The sequence below is a fragment of the Diadema setosum genome, chromosome 20 (assembly GCF_964275005.1).
Source record: "Diadema setosum chromosome 20, eeDiaSeto1, whole genome shotgun sequence".
Classification (NCBI taxonomy): domain Eukaryota; kingdom Metazoa; phylum Echinodermata; class Echinoidea; order Diadematoida; family Diadematidae; genus Diadema; species Diadema setosum.
This window is the reverse complement of record NC_092704.1, coordinates 29,153,266-29,174,752: the sequence shown is the minus strand read 5'-3', so window position 1 is coordinate 29,174,752 and position 21,487 is coordinate 29,153,266. Positions and strand designations below refer to the sequence as shown.

The 21,487-nt window shown below is 35.5% G+C and overlaps 1 protein-coding gene and 1 non-coding gene across 2 annotated transcripts; both read left to right on the top strand.

Moving 5' to 3' along the window:
- The first annotated feature begins 184 nt into the window (after window positions 1–184).
- Window positions 185–5,471, top strand: LOC140243829 (cytochrome c, somatic-like). The gene is made up of 3 exons (XM_072323496.1): window positions 185–367; window positions 3,006–3,232; window positions 4,586–5,471. The coding sequence occupies exons 1-3, from the start codon at window positions 363–365 to the stop codon at window positions 4,738–4,740; spliced, it is 387 nt and encodes a 128-aa protein (XP_072179597.1). The 5' UTR covers window positions 185–362; the 3' UTR covers window positions 4,741–5,471.
- Window positions 5,472–19,234: 13,763 nt separating this feature from the next.
- On the top strand, window positions 19,235–19,308 carry Trnaa-agc (transfer RNA alanine (anticodon AGC)). The gene has a single exon. It is a non-coding gene; the product is annotated as a tRNA-Ala (tRNA).
- Window positions 19,309–21,487: the final 2,179 nt, after the last annotated feature.

The following is a 21,487-nucleotide window of genomic DNA, read 5'->3' as shown; positions in this document are numbered from 1 at the left end:
ATGGCTTGTCCCCCTCCCCCTCCCCCTCCCCCTTTTCTTAGATTAAGGTCATGCCACTTCCTTTCTTGAGTACGTGTTTCCCTATTATCCCACCCGATTTTCAATAATAGGTATTTACAGTTCCGAACTAATGTACAGATAAGGGTACCCACATTATTCATATTATTATGCGGGTACATGTACATATATGAATCCAGACGAAGCATCGAATGTGATGGCCAGGCGTGAGTCAAGGGTCCACTCACAGCACACATCCCACCAGACTGTAGCCGCCAAATCAATTAGTACCAGGTCAACTGTATCTTTGACGTTTATTCGGTAATACATCGACTATTCCCTGGCTTGGTTCATCACGACATATCATGGGGTGAGTGTTGCAGCGTCGCTAGTATAGATCGTAGCGAAAACATACTGTATTACGCGGATTGTGTACGCAGTCCAATGAGTGTAGGCATCTTTATAATACGATAGAAGCCCGAGCCGTTCGGTGAGTGCCTACGTGCCAACTTTCATGGTTGTCATGACGGCATTTCAATATCCAACACTACACGAACAGAGCCGCTGCAGGAATTCCTTGTTGAAACTAATTGTGGGCTCTTATGACTTAGGTCATGAACACGCACGTTTTAACCCGCTCAATTTGAACCTTGGACTTTCCACTTAAAATCAGAAGGCAATGATATGAGTAGGATTCCCATAGAATACGTAGAAGACAATCTTAAATGTATTACCCTTGAAGTGTAGGCATATTAACTACACCAAGCATTATTTCGTCCATTATTCATGATTATTCAATCTTGTATGAAGCGATCTGCGTTTCTACTAAGATCAAGCTTAGGTGAGTAGAATTCTCCCTCGATAGTAGCCTGATAGGCCTATATAATAGTATCCTAGTTTCCATTGTATCGGTGCCTTGATTAATTATAATACCTTACAGGCAGAGAGTCTTTAGATATAAAGCATAGGAGATTACAAGATTACATTTGAAGTTTTTTATTTTTCAAATCATTTATTGGTTCTGCATATATATTGTATAACAAAATGTAAATAAAGATTATGTTCTTGAACACGTAGGCCTTTATAATTATGCTAGAAAGAAAATAATTTTCCTTTGTTTGATAACTTTGAAGTTTCATACAATTCAATCTGAAACATGAAGTATATTCTTGCACTTTAAATGCCAGGTATGTTTATATATATGTATATATTCTTTTAAAAGAAATTTAACTGTTAATTTGATTTGATTTGATTTGATACGATTTATTGGTTTCTGTATCATCATTGTACATGCACATTCATGTATAAGTTGTTCACATAATAAGTCGTTCACATAATGTTTTTTTTTCTTCATTGCTTTTGAACAATGTACAGCAAAACGTACAACAAACATACAACAATGAATAATACAGTGGGGCTACAGCATAAGCGTGGCTTGATTTGCGTGCAGCCCCTGTACATACATACATACATACACTGTAATTATAATACACATCGGAAGGAGAAAAGGAGGGAGAGATGACTTGCATAGAGATAGGATAGTTGTAAGGAGAAAGGGAAAGGAGAGGTCTGTCTGCTTTCACTAAAGGTTTATACCATGTAAGATCACCTGTTTCACTGATTAGCAATGCATGACAAAATATTTTCTCACCGAGGTACAGGTGAACAGTTAATACAGGTCATGGTTGGTTACATGATTACGTAATAAATGAAATGCATCGATATTTCTGCGAAAGAATTCCGTGTATAATACATTAACAATGACAATGGAATTGCTGCTATCCAGAAGCAACACTGTTTTTACAGCTTTCCTAAAAGAGTACAGGGACTTTAAACTTCGAATTTCAGAAGGAAGAGAATTCCAAACATCGGGTTCGGTGTGTCTGACAGATTTCAGAGCCATCACTGTTTTGGGATTATATAAATGAAATTTATCAGATTTTCTTGTGGGATAAGAATGTATGTCCTTGTTCACTTGAAATAGAAAAAAAAAAAAGAAGATGACAACTGACCATTATGTAAGCGAAACATAAAGAGTGAGTTTTGCAAAAAAAAAAAAATATTAAGTGTTTTCGATTTTGCGAATAAAGGATCTGAATGGTCTCGATAACCCGAGTTGGTGCAATTCATGATTATGATACCAGAAATGCTCAGAATATCCATCTCCCATTAAATCGCACATCCTGTACGCAGTCATCAATATTCTATAAAAGTACTATTTTATGGAATAATTTGAATATACTTTTCAGGATCAGTAAGACCGTAAGACAATTTAAAAGATTATATAAACAACATCTTTTTGATGCAATCAAGCTGCAAGTTGATGAATAGTTAAATATGGAGTTTTCTTCTTTTCTTTCATATCTACACGTACATGTATCCGGGATTTTTATTTTTTTTTAATTGATTTCAAGCTGTGAATCTCATCGCATTTTTGTATTTATGTTTGCTTCAACTCAATTACAAATGATTATGAATGATTACACATATCTACATCATGATATTTCTTAAGGGATCATTTTCAATAAGCCTACTTTGTGCTTCTCATGATTCCGCCACTATCATTATTTGACACCATGTATTTTTGTTTGTTTGTTTGTCTGTCTGTTTGTTTTAATGCAATGTTTGTAAACCAATTATGAAAGTGGAAATAAATGAAATGAAATGAAATGGTGTCATCGGCAAACATAATATACTGCAGTGACTTAGATGAGTTGAAATATCATTTACACACACTAGAAATAATAACCGTCCCAATAATTATGTATCCTTGTGGGACTCCACGTTGTATAGGTAATGAAATTTATTGATGACTGCAGCTCTTATTGCAGCATTTTTGAAATATCTTTTAGCCGTGCGTGGTCTGAATTACAAAAAAAGAAGTTGAATTATGGTTACGTAGTACATGGATATGTCTGTAGGATATGTAGTTCCCATTTTCTGTATTGAACGTATTCAGTGTAGAGTCTATAATAATGAGACGTTTTCTTTCTGATTTCCATTTGAAGAAATAAACAGGGTTACCAGCGTATGAACATGGCGGCGCAATCTGATGACCTCTCCGCTAAGGGTGACCCCGACAAGGGAGCGTTGATATTCCAGGAGCATTGTGCCGGCTGCCATGACATCGACAAAAGCGGGGAGCATCGCGCGGGACCCAACCTGATGGGATTGTGGGGCAGGGAAGCGAGCACGGTACCAGACTTTGCCTTTGTAGAATCTGATGAGAAGAGAGGTAAGTCAGCTTTTATTTATTATCCTCCATGACTTTTAAATTGCTCTTTGATACAAAGCGTCACAAAGTGTCAGCAACTGCATGTGTGACGAGTTCACAGTACAACCTGAAGCATACCTTCATTGTACAAATAGAAAAAGAGAATTCTATTTTTTCTTTACATTCTTGTCGCTAGCAAGCATTTGAAACACATGGATCGTATATAAATTATATATACGTTGATGGGTCACATTAATCCGAGTATTCTCAATTTCAGTCACTCAGAAGTAATTAGTGTTTCACAACCACCCCACCCCCCCCCCAAAAAAAAGAAAGACCCAAAACAGTCAAACCGCCTTTAGCAAGATATTCAGGCGAAGGAACATTTCAAAGACTCATTTATAAATCAATAACAAACCATTGATTTAAAGAGGAAGAAACAAATAGAAATGATGTCAGTTTGAAGGATAATTATTAGCTGTTTAAGCCATCTCGGGTGAAACGAAATAGGTTTAGCGAATGGAACAATATGCAAATCTTGTAACGGTGTATTTTGTTGTTGTTTAACATTTACTATAAATCAATGTAAAGGTATCATTCAATGATATCATGCATTTATCATGCATTGTCTAATGCAGCTATGTAGAAACTTTAATCTACACATATGATTTGCTATAATTAGAACAGGAATACAAGTGTATCGCATCAAAGTGTAACTATGCATAATTGGCACACGACATAAGACATGGGAAACATTTTCCCCTAGACCAAACAAAACGTGCATGTTTCCCGCCAATGACTTCCTTACATCTTACTAGTAACACAGAAACACGCACGTTATACTCAGTCGAGGGGAGGTATTTTGTTTATCATAAATATATTTTACAACGATTGACAAACATTGTAAATGGCAGTATCTTGGTTTGGAAGTTGTTTGTGTGTGTATGTGTGTTGTGTGTGTGTGTGGAGGGGGGCGTATCCGAGTAATCTGAGGAAAATTAGAGCACGGATTATCATGAAACATATGTCGCATATTAGATATTCATCTGTTGGCATGTAAGTAATGTTGAGGGTATATATCGTTAAAAAAAAAGAATACACAAGTCGACATGCATGTGCATTGCGTAGTTCCATTTCACAGCAAGATATGCTGTGTAGAACCGGTGAAGTAGGTTTATCTATAGAAAGCATTCGTAAAGAAATAAGAACAGAATGCAGCATTCATGAATAAACAAAAGGTAGAACTACGAGCGTTTTCGTTTTCTTTTGTTCTTCAATCTTATCTTTGTTCGTATTCCATTAAGATAAAAAGTCAGTGATTGCGGTCCAATGACACCTTAAAAACTGTTTGTTCTTCTCTTCATTAATATACAGGAATTGTCTGGAAGGACGATACGTTATTTGAGTACTTCGAGAAACCTCACATTCCAGGAACGAAATTTCTATTCCGGGATCTGAAAGGAAAGGCAGAAGACAAGGCGAACCTTATCGCTTATCTTAAAAGGGAATCAAACCCAGGAAATTCTTGAGTCCGGATATTCGGCGGTTTTTTCTTCTTTTTTTAATCTTACAGATGCCCTTTCTCCATTTTCTGGTGTGAATTTATATTTCTATGTACGTAAATACACTACTCTGTAAATTATATCTCCTTAAAACCAGTTTCAGTGACGGCACAACAACGTTTATGGGCTTATCATTAGTATGCCAAAATAAGTTCGGAATTCAAATTTTGCTCAAAACATGGTCAATACCCAGGGTTGGTTATGAACGTCAATTTGTAAGCATTTTCTTTTAACACAGCCAACTAGCATAAAGTTTTGATAAAAATACTAGCAGAAGCTTTTGAGGCATTAGGTCCGAAAATTATCTTTCGATACGGGAATTTTTTTAAATCTTAACATTTTTTTTTAAACCTTAAGTCTCCAGTATCTGTGTCCGATTACAACAAAGGGATAATGACTTAAAGAGAAAAGATTTTACTCTTTGAAATGCTTTCATTCAGCTGTGAATTTAAACTTGCCTTTAGAGAAAAAGGCAATTTTACATCACAGTGTAAACTTGAAATTTTGAAACATGTTCGCTTTCGATCATTCAGTATTGTTTTAGTTGTCAAACACCTGAAATATAAAACAAAAAATAGTGGATGTGCAATTTATAGTTTCTTGATACACGTGTAGCTGAAATCATCTGTTTTATAGGAAATAATTTGCGTATAAACTTGCATTAGTGAAAGCAAGCTTCTATCTTCAATTAAAAAAAAAAGAAAAAATGTGCTAGTGAGTACTTTGTGAACAATTAGTTTCAGTGCTTTTATTAGATCAATTTTTTACCATACTGGCTTGTGCAATCTTTACATCACATCGTGCCCCTTTTTCTCACATTATGATGAGAACATTAAAAAAAATGAAATGGTTGTTAACAATCACCCCTGGTTTAAAGCAAGGAGAAGTAATACGCTTACGAATATAATATGACCCGCTACAACAGAACGATCCGAAAGTCGGAGGAAGAAAATTATCTGAAAATGACATGATATCATTCCCTTACTCTTCCACTTTAATATCATATATAGCACGACTCATAAAAGTACTCGATGCAGAGATATCGATGATTATATTAGCGCATGGCAAGTGCTTGAGAAAATTAGAGTTTCGAGAAAAACGCCTTCAAAGTTTTCCTTTCTACGCTTTTCTTGCTATCATGATCAAGGGAAGTCGAGACAGTTTTCATCGCTTGACAATAGAAAGTACGCTCCTAGCTACCTCCGCAACGTTCATTCAAGCTCAGCACCGGTCCTGCGATCTACGCACGACCAATCATTTATCAGAATGCCACGCTTTGACCAATAAGATCACTCCCTCGTCGCTAGGGGCGGAGTCTAGCTGCGGCGCTAAATCCAAATCTTCGGCACGTTTCTGTTGTGTTGAAAGTCGGAATCATTTACCTTCGAAATTTCGGCAGATGATAGACAAAACATTAGACTAAAACAAATTATGCCAAAAATAGAAGTCGAGTGTTTTGACCAATTTTGATGATGTGACTTCAAACTCGAATTTCTCGGCTCAGCCGTCAGCGACTTTAGGATCCTTTTGTTTTAGCGGGTCACATAATGTATTTATATGATTATAATATATGTATGTGTATATATATATATATATATATATATATATATATGATTATAATATATGTATATATATATATGTATATATATATATATATATATGTATATATATATATATATATATATGTATATATATATATATATATATATATATGATATATATATATATATATATATGATATATATATATATATATATATATTGGTGTGTGTGTGTGTCTGTGTCTGTGTGTGCATGTGTATGGATAAATGTATATAAATTAAGAACAATGTATATATCATATGTACAAATTTTAGATAACCATTGTAATTATTTTTATGAATATATCATACATTGGTAATTTTTGTCATAAATGAAAAAAAAAAGTATATCGTGCATTTTATACACATATTTTTGCATACTTTTCCTATCCACAGGCAGGTACGCACATACACACACACGCGAACACACACACAGACAATCATAATAAGCATGCAGGTAATCATACATACGTACAATAAAAAAAGTACTGCACTTGCATTCGCTCATTTAAACAAAATGTTCATATTTAGCAAAAGTCACATAGAGGATGAGTATTTTTTTTTTTTTTTGCTATTAATGAGGCTTCAATCAGGATGAAGCGATAGGATCAATTCATTTTTGGTCATATGAAAGAAATTTTGATAAACACTTTATGTTTTAACTGTCGGGAAATGAAATCGCTTTAAAAAAATCCCTTGATTCATGTTATAACCATTGTATTACAATTTGAATAATTTTCTTTAATATATGTATAGAAGTATGGGTGTTGCCAAAATACCTTTTTTGATAGATAAAAATGCAGAATGAAGAACATAGACACACAAACACACACACACACACACACACACACACACACATAGAGAAGGAGAGAGAGATATTATGTGTATTGTGTACGTGTGTGCGAATGTGTGTCAGTGTGTTTTATAATGCAAATACTGCAGGCAATTTAACATAACGATTACCAAGGCACCACCGTTCTGATGGTATATTCAAAATCTTCAGGAAAACGTATGTTATATAATTGCAAAGACAATATAAATATACAATTGTCTTTGCAATTATATAGGCCTATATATATATATATATATATATATATATATAACAAAATAAAGAGAAAAAAAAACAAAGCAATACGTACGTTTTTGTCATTTTCTCAGACTTGATTGAACCATAAAGACGTGACCATCAATGAGGGGGGGGGGGGGGGGGTGTAATAATGAATGGAGGCAATTGATAGCTCGGTCAAAACAATGGTTCACATTTTAGTATAGTTTTTTTTTTCTTTTTATCACATAGGCATACCCCGCTTTTCTTAGTTGGTACCATTAACTCGCCTGGTCTTATCTTCCATCCGTTCTCCGTTTCTTTTTCACAAACGCTGATTACTCGGGGCTTACAGCCAAACGAGCTTGTTTTCATGTAGGTCCCGTCATACTTCTCTTTGTTCAACCCCATTCGATTTCGACCAGTTATCATTGCAATTGATGTGTTCTTACCATGTGTATAGTTTGTTCTTGCACATTGTTTACAAAGTGAAAGAACTTGTGTTATTATTTCTGATGTAATATTCACATACGAGAAGTATGAAAATAAATGAATTGAATTGAATTGAATTGAATTGAATTGAATTGAATTGAATTGAATTGAACACAATGTCGAGACTGCCCGTTACCGTTTTTTGTTCAGTCTTTTTGTTGTTGTAAATTCACGTTTGAAAAAGAAAAAAAAAAACATTACAGGTAAATATATGCTTCCTGGTACAATGACAAATGTTACTATGTAAACAAGTGCATACCCACACACACACACACACACACACCCAAGCGCGCCGGAACACTTCTGGTTTTGGGGGGGCAAAATCTCGACGGGGGCACATTATGTGACGATGTGAGATCCTCGGCGCGGGAGCGAAGCGAGCGAGCGGGGGGGGGGGGGGTGGAAAGGGGATACCCCCTCCTACACACACACACACACACACACACACACACACACACACACACACTGTAGGGAGCTTTTGTAAAACAGAGTCGCGTTTATAGACCATTTAAAATAAAAAAAAATTAAGGAATTAAACATAGTAAAAAATAATCAGTGCGAAGGATTATGATTATTACATACGTGAGTACATAATAATGTGATGGTGTGAGATCCTCGGCGAGGGAGCGAAGCGACCGAGAGGGGGAGGGTGTGGGAGGGGGAAAACCCCCTCCCACGGTAGGGACTTTTTGTAAAAACAGAGTATAAAAGTCGCGTTTATAGAGCATTTAAAAGCAAATTTCTAGGGAATTAACATATTGAAAAAATCAGTTGGAAGGACTATGATCATAACATATGGGAGTACATAATAATGTGATGGTGTGAGATCCTCGGTGAGGGAGCGAAGCGACCGAGCGGGGGGAGGGTGTGGGAGGGGGATACCCCCTCCCGCGGTAGGGACTTTTTGTAAAAACAGAGTATAAAAGTCGCTTTTATAGAGCATTTTGAATTGAATTTCTGAGGAATTAAACATAGTAAAAGGAATCACTGCGAAGGACTATGATAATAACTTATGAAAACTTTTCATTTTACTATGAGTACGGGCAGAACGAGCGAGCCACTTTCACTTTGCCATTTATCTGAAATGTACTCATTAAAAGCTTGAACGTGATCGCATCGTTCGAACAATAAAAAATATTCTTATACTGCTGGAAAGCTAAGAAGAAAATGAAAAATGTAAGATTTACTGAAGGTATGTTTCAGCGGGCACACTCGAGGACACGAGGCTACCATCTATACACTTTACTTATAATTAAGTTGCTATTAGTGTATAGATACAATAATGTATGTTGTTAGTGTATTATAATTTTCGCCCCGTTAGGGGCGAAAATTTTGCATTTTCAGTCATGAAATTACAACATTTAGACAAGAAATATGCCTTTATTGTTCATTTTGGTCTTTAAATAAGTGATTAATTATTTGTTACAGGGGGCACTTTGGGGGGGCAAAAACTCGTTTTGCCCCCCCAACATTTTGTTTGGGGGGGCAAGTGCCACCCCTGCCCCCCCCGCTTCCGGCGCCCTTGCACCAGCTTCTTGAAATAATTAGTGTGTACAAGAAAAAACCATCGGCCGAACTCGTCTATACTGCCCTCTACTGGTCAAAATAAAATACCACCGTTGTTGTCTGCGTGACATATTCATGGCCAAGCCTTGTTCACATTGAGGTTTTTGTGTATTCATGGATATTATGAACTCTTTACTCCAGAACTATGAAGAAACGGAAATCGAGTTTCCAGTAAAATTCGCGCACACACAGAAACACACAGAAAATACGTTCAATAAAGCTTAGGGCCATCTGTATTTGAGAGCAAAATAGGAAAAAAAAAGATGTTTGATAAGAAAAAAAAAAAACACGCTACAATAATGGATTTTAACAGTTTCAGTTATTCTTACAAATTACTGATATTGGCCCAAATCATGCCACCTAGATGAAGTAATGACGTCATTGCTTCCAGTTGATAGGTTCACAATCTTCCATTTCCTTCTCAAAAACATAAGACATAATGCTCTTCACATTATAGATTGAAAAATTGTATCTTAAAAGAAACACTGATTACTTCAAAGGGGTGTTTATTAAGATGTACCTTTTCGATCAACTATCTACATAATATCATGAAAAGTTGATCAAAATAGATTTGAGATATTTGTGATTAAAATGCTTACAAACGAGTAAGAAAAAAATGCGGAGCATTCTTTACCAAAACGTAAAGCATATTGTTAAAAACAAGGTATCATAGGAAAACAACTCTATCGGACGATGGACTTGTCCTGAATGTTTAACAATGGCGATAACCGCTTAACTCTCCATACATTATGGGCATTTCCACAGTATTGAACGCGTGTAACGTGGACAGACCGTCTTGTCGCATGTTGGTCTGTCCATGTCCATGTTACGCTCGTTCACCACCAAGTGTAGAAATGGTATAAAACACAATTTCAATAGAATTTATAGCTGTTATTATCTTCTCTCGTTGAAATTAAACCATTCAATTGAAAAACAGCAAAGTTTTAACGAGCATTCATAATTTGACCTTCATTATGTTAGTACATAGATTTCTGTCCTGCGTTATACATGCGTTCACCCCAAATTTTTCATATTGGGATAAATTTTGATAGATTGCTTGTTTGAAGCAATTTCGGGATGCAAAGTTATCTCTCATTAAAGTGTTCTAGAAGATCAGATTGTATTCAGGGTTAATGCACAGAGGAAACAGAAAATATTATAGAGACAGCCCTGAAAAGTACCCATTTACTGTGGAAATGCCCATATGCATATATACATATTCCATGTGTAATTTTTACGCTCAAAAAGAGTTTTTAAGAGAGAAGGAAAGAGAAAAAAGAGAGAAAGAAGAAGTAAAGAAAGAAGGAAAGGAAATAATGAAATAAGAAAAGCTAGACGCAATTTACAACCTTTCAAGCAGCAATAAGAGTACTATTTGACCGCCTGTATGTCCACGCACTCTGTACCTCATTCTCTATTTACCAACAAACGATTGAAAAGTCTATTGCACTATCAAAAGGGCTCTTCTAATGCTTGTCAAACACGCCAAAGGCCTCCGATCTATTACAAGCTGAACTGCTCAACCTTAATGCGATGCTTTTGTACAAACACACACACACACACATAGTCGTTGTCTGAAAGAAAGAGAGAAAAATGACACGAAACCCCGATAATGTAACTGTAAATAAATATAGCAGGCGATGGAAACTTCACCTGTTACACCTTACTTCCTTTTGCCTGCAACTCACAAGGGCAGGGTAACGCACTATGATACACAAACTAGTTCCTATTGATTATTTTGCACACAATAGAATCCGCTGGTTTAGGATCTCAATTTCCGGATAACATATCAATGTGATCCTTATCAAAGTGCAGTGAATCTAGTCCAACAGAAATTGAAAAGAGTTCACAAAAGTCAATTCACGTGATATTATCTAGAATTATTTCAACTTTATTCTGGACATGATGCCTTAAGCATGCTAAGAGGCAATGTATTGGCGACGAAGGCAGAAAACATTAAAATATAATTTTATCAATTTGATCACATTTTCCATTTTATGCTTTTAGGAAAGAACGGAAATTACGAATGTAAGTTTTTTTTTTTTTTCAGTATTGTTTGTTTACTCTGAGTTTGGAAAGTTGACTTTATCCCATTCAAATAAAAGGAGTTCCTTGATAGTCACTTCAACAAATTTTAGGAATAGATAAGATAAGGAATGATTTTTCAAGGTTTTTAATGTAAAAGTTAGCAGATGTTTCAAATGAATTAAGTTCAATTTATATATCATATACTTTCTATTAAAAATCAATAAAAAAATCTAGAAGACATACACAAAACAAAAACACCTTTTGCACGATTTTAGGACACAAACTTTTACAAACAAATAAATCATGCTCAAATATTTTAGTAGATACCTTATGTGAGATTTTCGTGATGCATTCAAATTCGTTGGTGCCGGATGTGGAGTGAACTTTTAATCGTGTGATGTATTCATTACAAATATTACACGTCTAAGTACCAATGTTTTGTATGTGGTACAAAAGCCTTGATCTGTGAGTCTACATATCATATACATATATGCATAAATTATATATAATTATATATATACATACGTAAGATATGTGAAACATGATATTGACATTAGTAATTCTACATATTAAAGCAGCAAATTTGAATTCGTAAGAAATAGGAAAGATGTTGATGTTTCATTTCACCTTTATTGAAATACTCCCTCTAAGCAAATCTTATTTTCCTGCAACTAAGATCTTTACCAACAGTTTACTTATGTCCCGTGTTAGCCAAAAGATGAATACTCTAACACCGCTTTCAAAAAATCAAGCTCAACCTTTGATTTATCAATTGGGAAAAAAATGATTTACACTTGATTTCGTATTTTGCAGAGGAGTGGGGTAAAACATCCCACCCCATTTTGTTGAATCCTCAAGATAAGGAATAATACAATGGAAAAAAGTGAAAATAGTGTACCAACTGCCGACTTTGCTTTTGTCAGTAGCCAAAAGTGTTGCCAAACTATTATCGATGCTTCCAGAAATCTGTCGTTACCACATGAAATAATATTGAACTGAACTTAACAAAAAAAAAAAAAAAAAAAAAAAGCAATGAAAATATTACAACAGGTCTTTCGTTTTCAAAAGTACATAATATCACTTACAATAATTATTATTCATCAAAAAGTGGAATTAATCCGGCGTCTATTTAGTTTATTGATGGAACGTGAATTCAGTTACGTTCATTAAAACGCACATCGTCGCAGCTGCATTATATCATACATAAATATTGAAACAATTTGTTAACCTGCTAAATGGATCCAGTTTCACAATCATCCCTAAAGGAATACTCAAGTCCCTATTTGTAGAATCGAGACTTTTGTTGAACGGAAACTTTCTACATGAAATTTTAGAGCGAAAACAACAAAAACAAATCACTGTCTGGAAACTAGAGAAGGAAGAGTGGCATAAATCATTTTGATAACATAGCAACAACAAATACTGCATGCAGACTGTGAATAAACTATAAATACGATGAAAATCCATCACAGCTTTTATGGACAAGTTGTCTTTCTAAGAGTGGTGAATTGCAGACAGTGTTCAACATGTTGGCCTTCGCAGCCTTTCTGGTGACTGCGCTTTTGACTGGATCGTCACACGGGCTGTTCTTCAGTGAGTTTTGGTTTTTGAATTGTTTTCAGACCTTAAAAGCGCGTTTTAAATGTCATAATTTTGATATGCACTGTACGCCAAAGGAATGACTACCGACAGAGTACCAAAAGACTACCAAACAGATTGCATTTTTCAGTACACCTGTGTAATTTTCCCTCCTCATATTCTTTTTTTTTTTTTGCACGTTTAGTTGGAGAAATGCTTTCAAAGATTGCAATCGGCATATAAACATCCTGTATTGATGGCACAAATGAATGTACAGAAACAGAAATCGTAAATTTTGATGGATACACCTAGTACAGTTGAAATGAAATTTGTATCACCGGATAAGTTTTCATTGGTGGCATTATTTTAAGTATTGAGGGTTGGCAAATGAAGGCACTAGTCGTAGCGATGGTCGAGATTACAGGGTATATTTCCTCAGTCTCTCTTCTGAACTAATTAAGATATTAATCGCCATCCCGGTAGATTGGTTTGTATTCTCAAAGCTCCGTTCATCACTGTTGCAAATGATAGAATAATCAAATAATAAAACAATAAGATAGTACAATAATAGATAATAGATAATAGAATAATAAAATGTCAGGAATAGTCTGTCCTTCTTTAATCTCTTCGAAAAAAAAAATAGTCCGCAAAACCATTAGAAAACCACCCACATGATATATTCCAATACTAACGAGTATAACTTCTTGCTATAAGCTCAATAGATCTTATTTTCAAAGATCCTTAAACACCATCAAAGGACAGGTGATCGATTATGATAGCAGTTTCTATTTTCTATGTATAAGTTTGAACTAAATAAAACTAAAGGCTTAGAAAAGACAGCTTGAAAATCTTGTGCTTGCTTTTGCGGCATAGGTCTCATAGGCATCCGTTCGAATGCACAAGTGCATGCGTTTGGTATATTCTACCAATCGGTCTGACATTCATCTTTATTTTAAGGATATTATCAACACACAAGTCAACAGGCGAAGGCTTTGGCAGAAAGTCATTTAGAAACAGGATCGCACACGCCTATACTTATTATTGAGCTCATCTTCAGTATAATATTTATTTTGGGGGAATATGAAGATAGCTTTTTTTTTTTTTTTTTTTTCAAAGTAAAGATATTTGTGCCCTAATTCTTTGTATCAACGTATGCTGATGATGATCAAAACATATAAGTTTGTCAAAGGAGATTTCATGACGACTGTTTGTTTTGTGAAAGTACAGAGAGAACCAGCCATTCTAAATGAGTGTTATAACAGTATTAACTCGCATGCAACCTATGTCCATGATTAGGCCAAAAAAAAAAATGGTTTGTTTGCCCTTCGCGACCGACCGAAAATCACGGAAATTTCGGGTCGCGTTTTTTTTTTTTTTTTTTTTTTTTTTTGCTCTTTCAAGTTTATCTTTTTCCACAAATTTCATCTTCTACAAATTTGTGAATGGTTTTAAACCCAAAATTATCCATTTTAAGTTAGAGAAAGAATAAAAAAAGTCTAAAAATGTTTTTTTTTTTCATCTCATCAACCCGTCGTAATTGTGTTCTTGCCGCGCGGGTCCACAGGCTACGTTTTACGGCATGCATTGCATGCTACAATGTAGCAACCTTTTTGGCTCACATGCGTGCACGTGCACGAAATCCAATCAATGCATACGTATATTATGCAACAGGGCTGCACACTGGCGACCAGTATAGTCGCGCTAGCTTGCGCATTGGCGCTGCTCACGCACTGCCATGCCATGCAATACATGCAAAGCATGTACAGTGTAACTGCTTTTCGTTTGCTTGCGATCGGCGGTCATGCCAGACAAGAAGCATTGATAGAATTAGAAGCGCACGCATTTCTGGGTCATTTTACTCACGATCCGATCCCGGCTTCGCAGCAGCGTGGCAGTTGACATGTTAGAACTAATTTACTTGTGTCGATTTTTAGAAAAGTAAAAACATATTCGATATTCAGCGATACAGTAAATGGATCTGATTGCGTTCAGTTTCATTTTACAGAGTCATTTCACAAATGAATATTTTCATTCGTTCAGAATGATCTCACAATGAAGATAGGCGCAAAAAGGATCACGAAATCGGCCCTTCCGGCGTGTACCTTTTAGGAACGCATGCACAAAATGTGAAGAGATAATACTAGGGAGAAAAAAAAATCATGAAATCATCGCAGTCCCGCTTACATATTTGAGGTAGAAATCGTCCCAAACTAAAAGGATCATGAATTCGGCCGGCCGCGTCGTACACCTTTCAAAAGCTCATGTCGGTATGTACGAAAAGCGAAGAGATTATAGAGGAGAAAAAAAAAATAAAGGACACATTTGGTACGTGCATCATAAAAGATTACAGCCGAATAAAAATTCATGAAATATCAAAACGCATGCACAAATGCGGCGAGATTATCGGGAGGAAAATAAAAAAACACATTTTTACCCTTCTGGTGCGTGCATTACAAAAGATTACATTCGAAGTAATTAATGAAATCGCCACAAACCCGCTGATATTTGAGGTAGAAATAGGCGCAAAAAGGAACGTGAATTCGGCCGTGTCGTATACCTTTTAAGAACGCATGTACGAAATGGGAAGAGATTAGCGGGAGAAAAATAAAGGACACATTTTCATCCCCTTTTGGCGCTTGCATCATACAGCCGAGTACGTATAGTAATTCATGACAATTTCGCAATCCCGTTGAAATTTGAGTAAACAATAATAGGCGCAAAAAGAATCTCGAATTCGGCCCAGCATGCAGTGTATAGATTTGAAAACGCATGCACAAATGCGAAGAGATTATCGGGAGAAAAATAAAGAACGCATTTTTAACCCTTTTGGTGCATGTATTACAAAAGATTACAGCCGAAATAATTAACGAAATATCGCAATCCCGCTGATATTTGATGTAGAAGTAGGCGCTAAAAGGATCGTAAATTCGGCCGTGACGTATACGCATGTACGAAATGCGAAGAGATTAAGAAAAATACAGGACACATTTTCAACCCCTTTTGGCCCGTGCATCATAAAGATTACAGCCGAATAATAATTCATAAAATCATCGCAATCCCGTTGAAGTTTGAGGAAACAATAGGCGCAAAAAGAATCATGAGTTTTGGCCGTGTCGTATATCTTTTAAGAACGCATTTACGGAATGCGAAGAGATTATGGGGAGAAAAATAAAGAACGCATTTTCAACCATTCTAGCTGAAGCGTGCATCACAAAAGATTACATCCGAAGTGATTTATGAAATCGTCACAATCCCGCTGACATTTGAGGTAAAAATAGGCGCAAAAAAGTATCATGAATTCGGCCGTGTGGTACATCTTTTAAGAACGCACTTACGAAATTCGAAGAGTTTATCGGGAAAAAATAAAGGACGCATTTTCAACCCCTTTTGGCGCGTGCTTCGTAAAATATTAGTATTACAGCCGAAGTAATTTATGAAATCGTCACAATCTCGCTAATATTTGAGGTGGAAATGGGCGCAAAAAGGATTGCGAATTCGGCCCTGCATGTCGTGTACCTTTCAAGAACGCATGCACAAATGCGAAGAGATTATCGGGAGAAAAATAAAAAACCCCTTGTATCGCGTGCATCACAAAATATCATAACTACATGTATTGAATCATCGCAATCCAACTGACCACCAAGAGCAGGTTACGCAGCAAGTTCGTGCGCCGATGTTTAGAAAAAGTCGCAAACGCATTTGATACAATCTGATTTTGTTCATTATCATTTTACACTAATTCACAAACAAACATTCTAATTTTTTCCTGTCTTTATTTTTAAATTTCTTGTGCAATAAATAATGCAAGTTTAAAAAAAAAATATTAATCTGTAAAATGTACATGGGGGGGGGGTACATCCATAAAAAAACAAGAAAATAAGTTTGCAAGTTATTTAATGTTTTTTATGTTGTCGTTGTTCACCGATAAATTTTCTGTTCGGACCTGTAAAAAATGGTAAAACGGGGCATTTACCGGTCCGACAGAGACAGGTCGGACCGGCAGAAAAAATGGGTTAGTGTGCAGCCCTTCACAAGATGGCTACTTTTGCAGCATCCGTTACCAGCTGTCATGGCACCAAAACTGTTTGGAGTTCAGTTGCCAGCATCTCACTGGAAGGTACTTTTTTGGAGCTGTTTGCAAAATTTAACAAAAATGAACGTTATAAGTGTTTGTCAGTGAGTGTATCTGCCTCGCGTACCGAGCCCTAGCAAGACGTAAATTTGAATGAATCTCTTGGAGTTTTGAGTGCATTGACATGGAAAAAAGGGTACCCTGATATTTAAAAAAAAAAAAAAAAAAAAAAAAAACGACCTACCGACCCTCTTGGGTTTTGGCAATTAAGGGCAAACAAGCAATTTTTTTTTTTTGGCCTTATGCACGTCTGACTGACTGAAAGAAAAGAAAAGAAATGTAATATACTGTTCTTTCCCTCATATTTTCTGTATCCATAGATGGACCATGTGACAGCGCTCCGTGCATGAATGGGGGCTTATGCTTAAACGTGCCAGGAGGAATATTGTACGTTTGTGTGTGTCCTCAAGGTTTTGGGGGAACTAATTGCGAAATTCCAAGTAAGTTGTTCATTGCACTAATCCTATGTCATTCGGGACACTCTGTTTTTATTCACTTAGAATTTAACAGACAAACAGATACAACAGGAGACATACTCGAGAGTACATTGACAGAGATCTCTTGGGATTCTTATAATTATCATTTTGAATTATATTTTGGAAGGGAGGTCAATTGATTACACCAATACCATGACTAGGCTACTTACTAGAATAAATTGAAATAAGTGAGATGTCAATGACAGTACGTGTGTTTGGATATATAGCTGCGATTGCATATTATCATAATAGATGGATTTCTCTTTATCCCATAAACAATAATATTAGCAACATAAATTTGCCTGTGGATCATCTCGATAAATGACGTTTATCATGCAACATTTTCATGCTTGTATGCCAAACCATAGTTACTTTCACCTTTGATTACGAAAGTGGTAAAAGTGGTAAATAAATCTATTTTTAAATTGTTTCCTTTAACAGACGACCCCTTCTCCAGCTACTCCTACTACCCATCGTACTCGTCCTACTCCTCCTACCCATCATACTCATCTTACTCATACTATTCCTCTTCAGGTAGGTGATGTACTGTATCAATTCAATTCAAATCAAATATTGGTTTCTATATATGAAGTATAGTACAAACAATAATACATAATGCTTACATGAGTCACATCACGCAAATTTCAATAATACATTATACAATAATAATTATTTTGTCCTTTATGTTTCGGGAAGTGAACTAAGTAAGCAATCAAAACTATATTGTTTAACTGCATATGAACTAGAGAAAATACAAGAAGCTTGTAAAAGCTTGTAAACAAAAATTTTGTGAATTATTCTCCGGATCCAATGTATTACTCCCACTGGCATGGTATATCCCCTTATATTGCGTTTCCTAATTTGATACTTCCCTGGTCATGGAAAATGACATTTTGAATCAAGCGTACAAATTTCCCATGATCTGGCGATTTTTATCGATCCATGCTTTGTTTGCACGGCGAAATTAGCATATGAACTTATGTATGATATTTCGGGGAAAATGTGTTTGTGTGTTTGTGTGTGTGTGTGTCTGTGTGAGTGTGTAGCCGTTGTTATGAAATCATGGTATTTCATTTTTTTTTTTTTAATTAATTGAACAGATCCCTTCCCCAGCTTCTCTAGCTACCCATTCTATTCATCCGATTCATATTCAGGCAGGACTAATGTTCCACTGTTCTTACTGCCGTGGTATTGTATTTTTCAGTTATGTGTTGTTGTTGGAAAGAAAATGGGTTTCTATCGGGATGGGAAACCCAGTTGAAACCCATTTTCTGTGTTCAAAGTTTTCACTATTTATCATTTGTTTCTGGTCAGTTTTCCCTTTCTTTGTTTCAATATAATATCAAAGAAAGAAAGAAAGAAAGAAGAAGCTGCGTCGCTTCGGCGATCCCTCGCATTTATCCCAAAGTTGATTTACATTCTTTGGGTTTATGTCAGGTTAATGTGTGTGTGTTTGTGTGTGTGTGTGTGTGTGTGTGTGTGTGTGTGGCACACATACACACACCATAGCTTCTGACCACACGAGCAAAGAGAATCAAGGGTTATGGGACGAACACCAAACTAGGGCTTTCTATAGCTCAGTCGGTAGAGCACCGGTCTAGCAATCCGGAGGTCTCGGGTTCGAATCCCGATGTAAACCCATTTTCTTTGCTTAAAGTTTTCACTATGTATACATATATATATATATATATATATATATATATATATATATATATAGATTTATAGTATAGTATATATTATATGTTATAATTATATTATATATTATATGTTATATATTATATATTATATATTATATGTTATAAATTATATATTCTATGTTATATATTATATATCATATATTATACATTATATAATATATTCTATCAATCAAGTTTCTTAACATCTTACAAGCAGCTTTTGTTCAAGTCACTTTTAAAAGAATGGAGTGGAAAATCAACATTTTAAATTTGTTTACTCCTCTTAACTTTTGTAAATATTAAATCTAATCCTCTAAAAGGTATATCCAAATCCAACATTTTGGGTCTTACATTCAACATTTTGAGCGTGAAATTTAACACTTACAAAAGGTTCGAGTAGTAACAAACTTTTAGAGTGCGGATTTGCCCGTACTGTTCTAAAGAAATGCATATAGAGCGGCACACTTAGCCTCATCTAGACTTCGACACCGGTTGTGTTTTTCAGTGTAGTACGGCTCTGCCTCACTACGTATTTTCATATACACGTAAGTGTTTAACATACAAACCAGGGACGTGAAAAATCGAACTTTGTTACCCTGACAGATCTTTCTGATGGCACTTTACTAGAAAAATTAACTTTATGGGATAAATCATCCTTCAATTACAGATTTTGGATGTGATGACTACCAATATATGTGCCCGGATGAATATCGTTGCATCCCGAACAGCTGGGTTTGTGATGGCATTGTTGACTGCTACGACAACAGTGACGAAATAGGCTGCGGTAATTTAAGTTCCAAGCGTTGTAAAATACTTGATCGTTGATTGCATTATAATTTCATTGCACTTTTATTTTATAATATATGATACCATACCAGTTCCCTCAGTGGTTACAAGATTAAAGAATTAACACCCAGTTACAAGAAGTAAATAAAGTAAGGAGGTACTTCTGTCTTTCGTAATATACCAAAATTTCTATGATTTTGATGAACTTTAAAGGAACGAAGAGAATTGAAACAACGTATTACGGCACGCGGTTTATCGTGTTATCGAGTTTTATTAATGGGTCACTATTTTTTTCTGTGCCAGGTAAATTTCTCTTTATCCATATATTGTTATCTTGTGCTATAGTAACCCGTGCTTAAATGAAGGCTTATGCAGCGCCCAGAGAAAGTTAATGTCGCAAGCGTGCTTCTTACCATTACATTTTACGTAAAGAATATAAGCGATATGAGCTCGTTTGAAAAAAAAAATAAAATTGAGATAGGTCTATTTTGCACACCATGGAACATTTCCGTCAGTTGTGTTCACCTATCCCAGGTATCACTAATTCTTTCATATGAAATCGGTATAGCTCTAAAATATGTGAATTTTTTTTTATCATTTTCTTTACAGGAGATTCCTTCTCCAGCTTCTCATCCTATTCATTCGATTCATATTCAGGTAATCTTAGAATTTCTACTAACGTGGTATTACCTACCTAATTCGAAAACAAAGAAAACTCTTGAATTTGATTGTTTCTCTGTTAATTATGTCCAGTACTCATTGTCTGCCAACGTGTCAATATTTTAAAGGTCCTGTTTACCTTTGGGAGCAGTGATTTAATAAAATGATATCACATTTGATGCATATGTGTAGGTCTGTTGTATCACCAAACATCCTCCCATAAGAAATTTTCGCAATAAAGCTATGATATCAGGAGATATCAGTATTTTTCACAATAAACATAACTGTAGATGGTTTAGTCTGGAAACATACTTATTATAACTATTGTTCACATTCTGTGTATTTAACAATTTAACATAGATTATACTGATTCAAATTCTGACAATGGTCGTTTCTATCCCTAACTCACATTTTAGAACTATTTTAAAGCACTAATGTTGGGTTTTCGTTTCATCTGCAAATGGTAAATTATGCCTTTAAAGTCCAAAAACTCAAATTTGAAAGTATGACCCCTTTGAGTTTGCAGATCGCGCTGCTACGTTATCCTGACTTTCCACACATTGTCTTACTACTTAATCTCGGCACCATAACTTAAAAACCGGGCTTGTTTCGTAACGTTTTAGCCGGGGCTGTTATAGCAGTAATCAAACTAAATTTCATGAAACTCTGGTATTTAGATAGATAGGATTAGACAAA

Coding starts and splice junctions, on each gene's coding strand:
- LOC140243829 (XM_072323496.1), top strand. Junction 3,233..4,585: donor AGAATCTGATGAGAAGAGAG/GTAAGTCAGCTT, acceptor ATTAATATACAG/GAATTGTCTGGAAGGACGAT.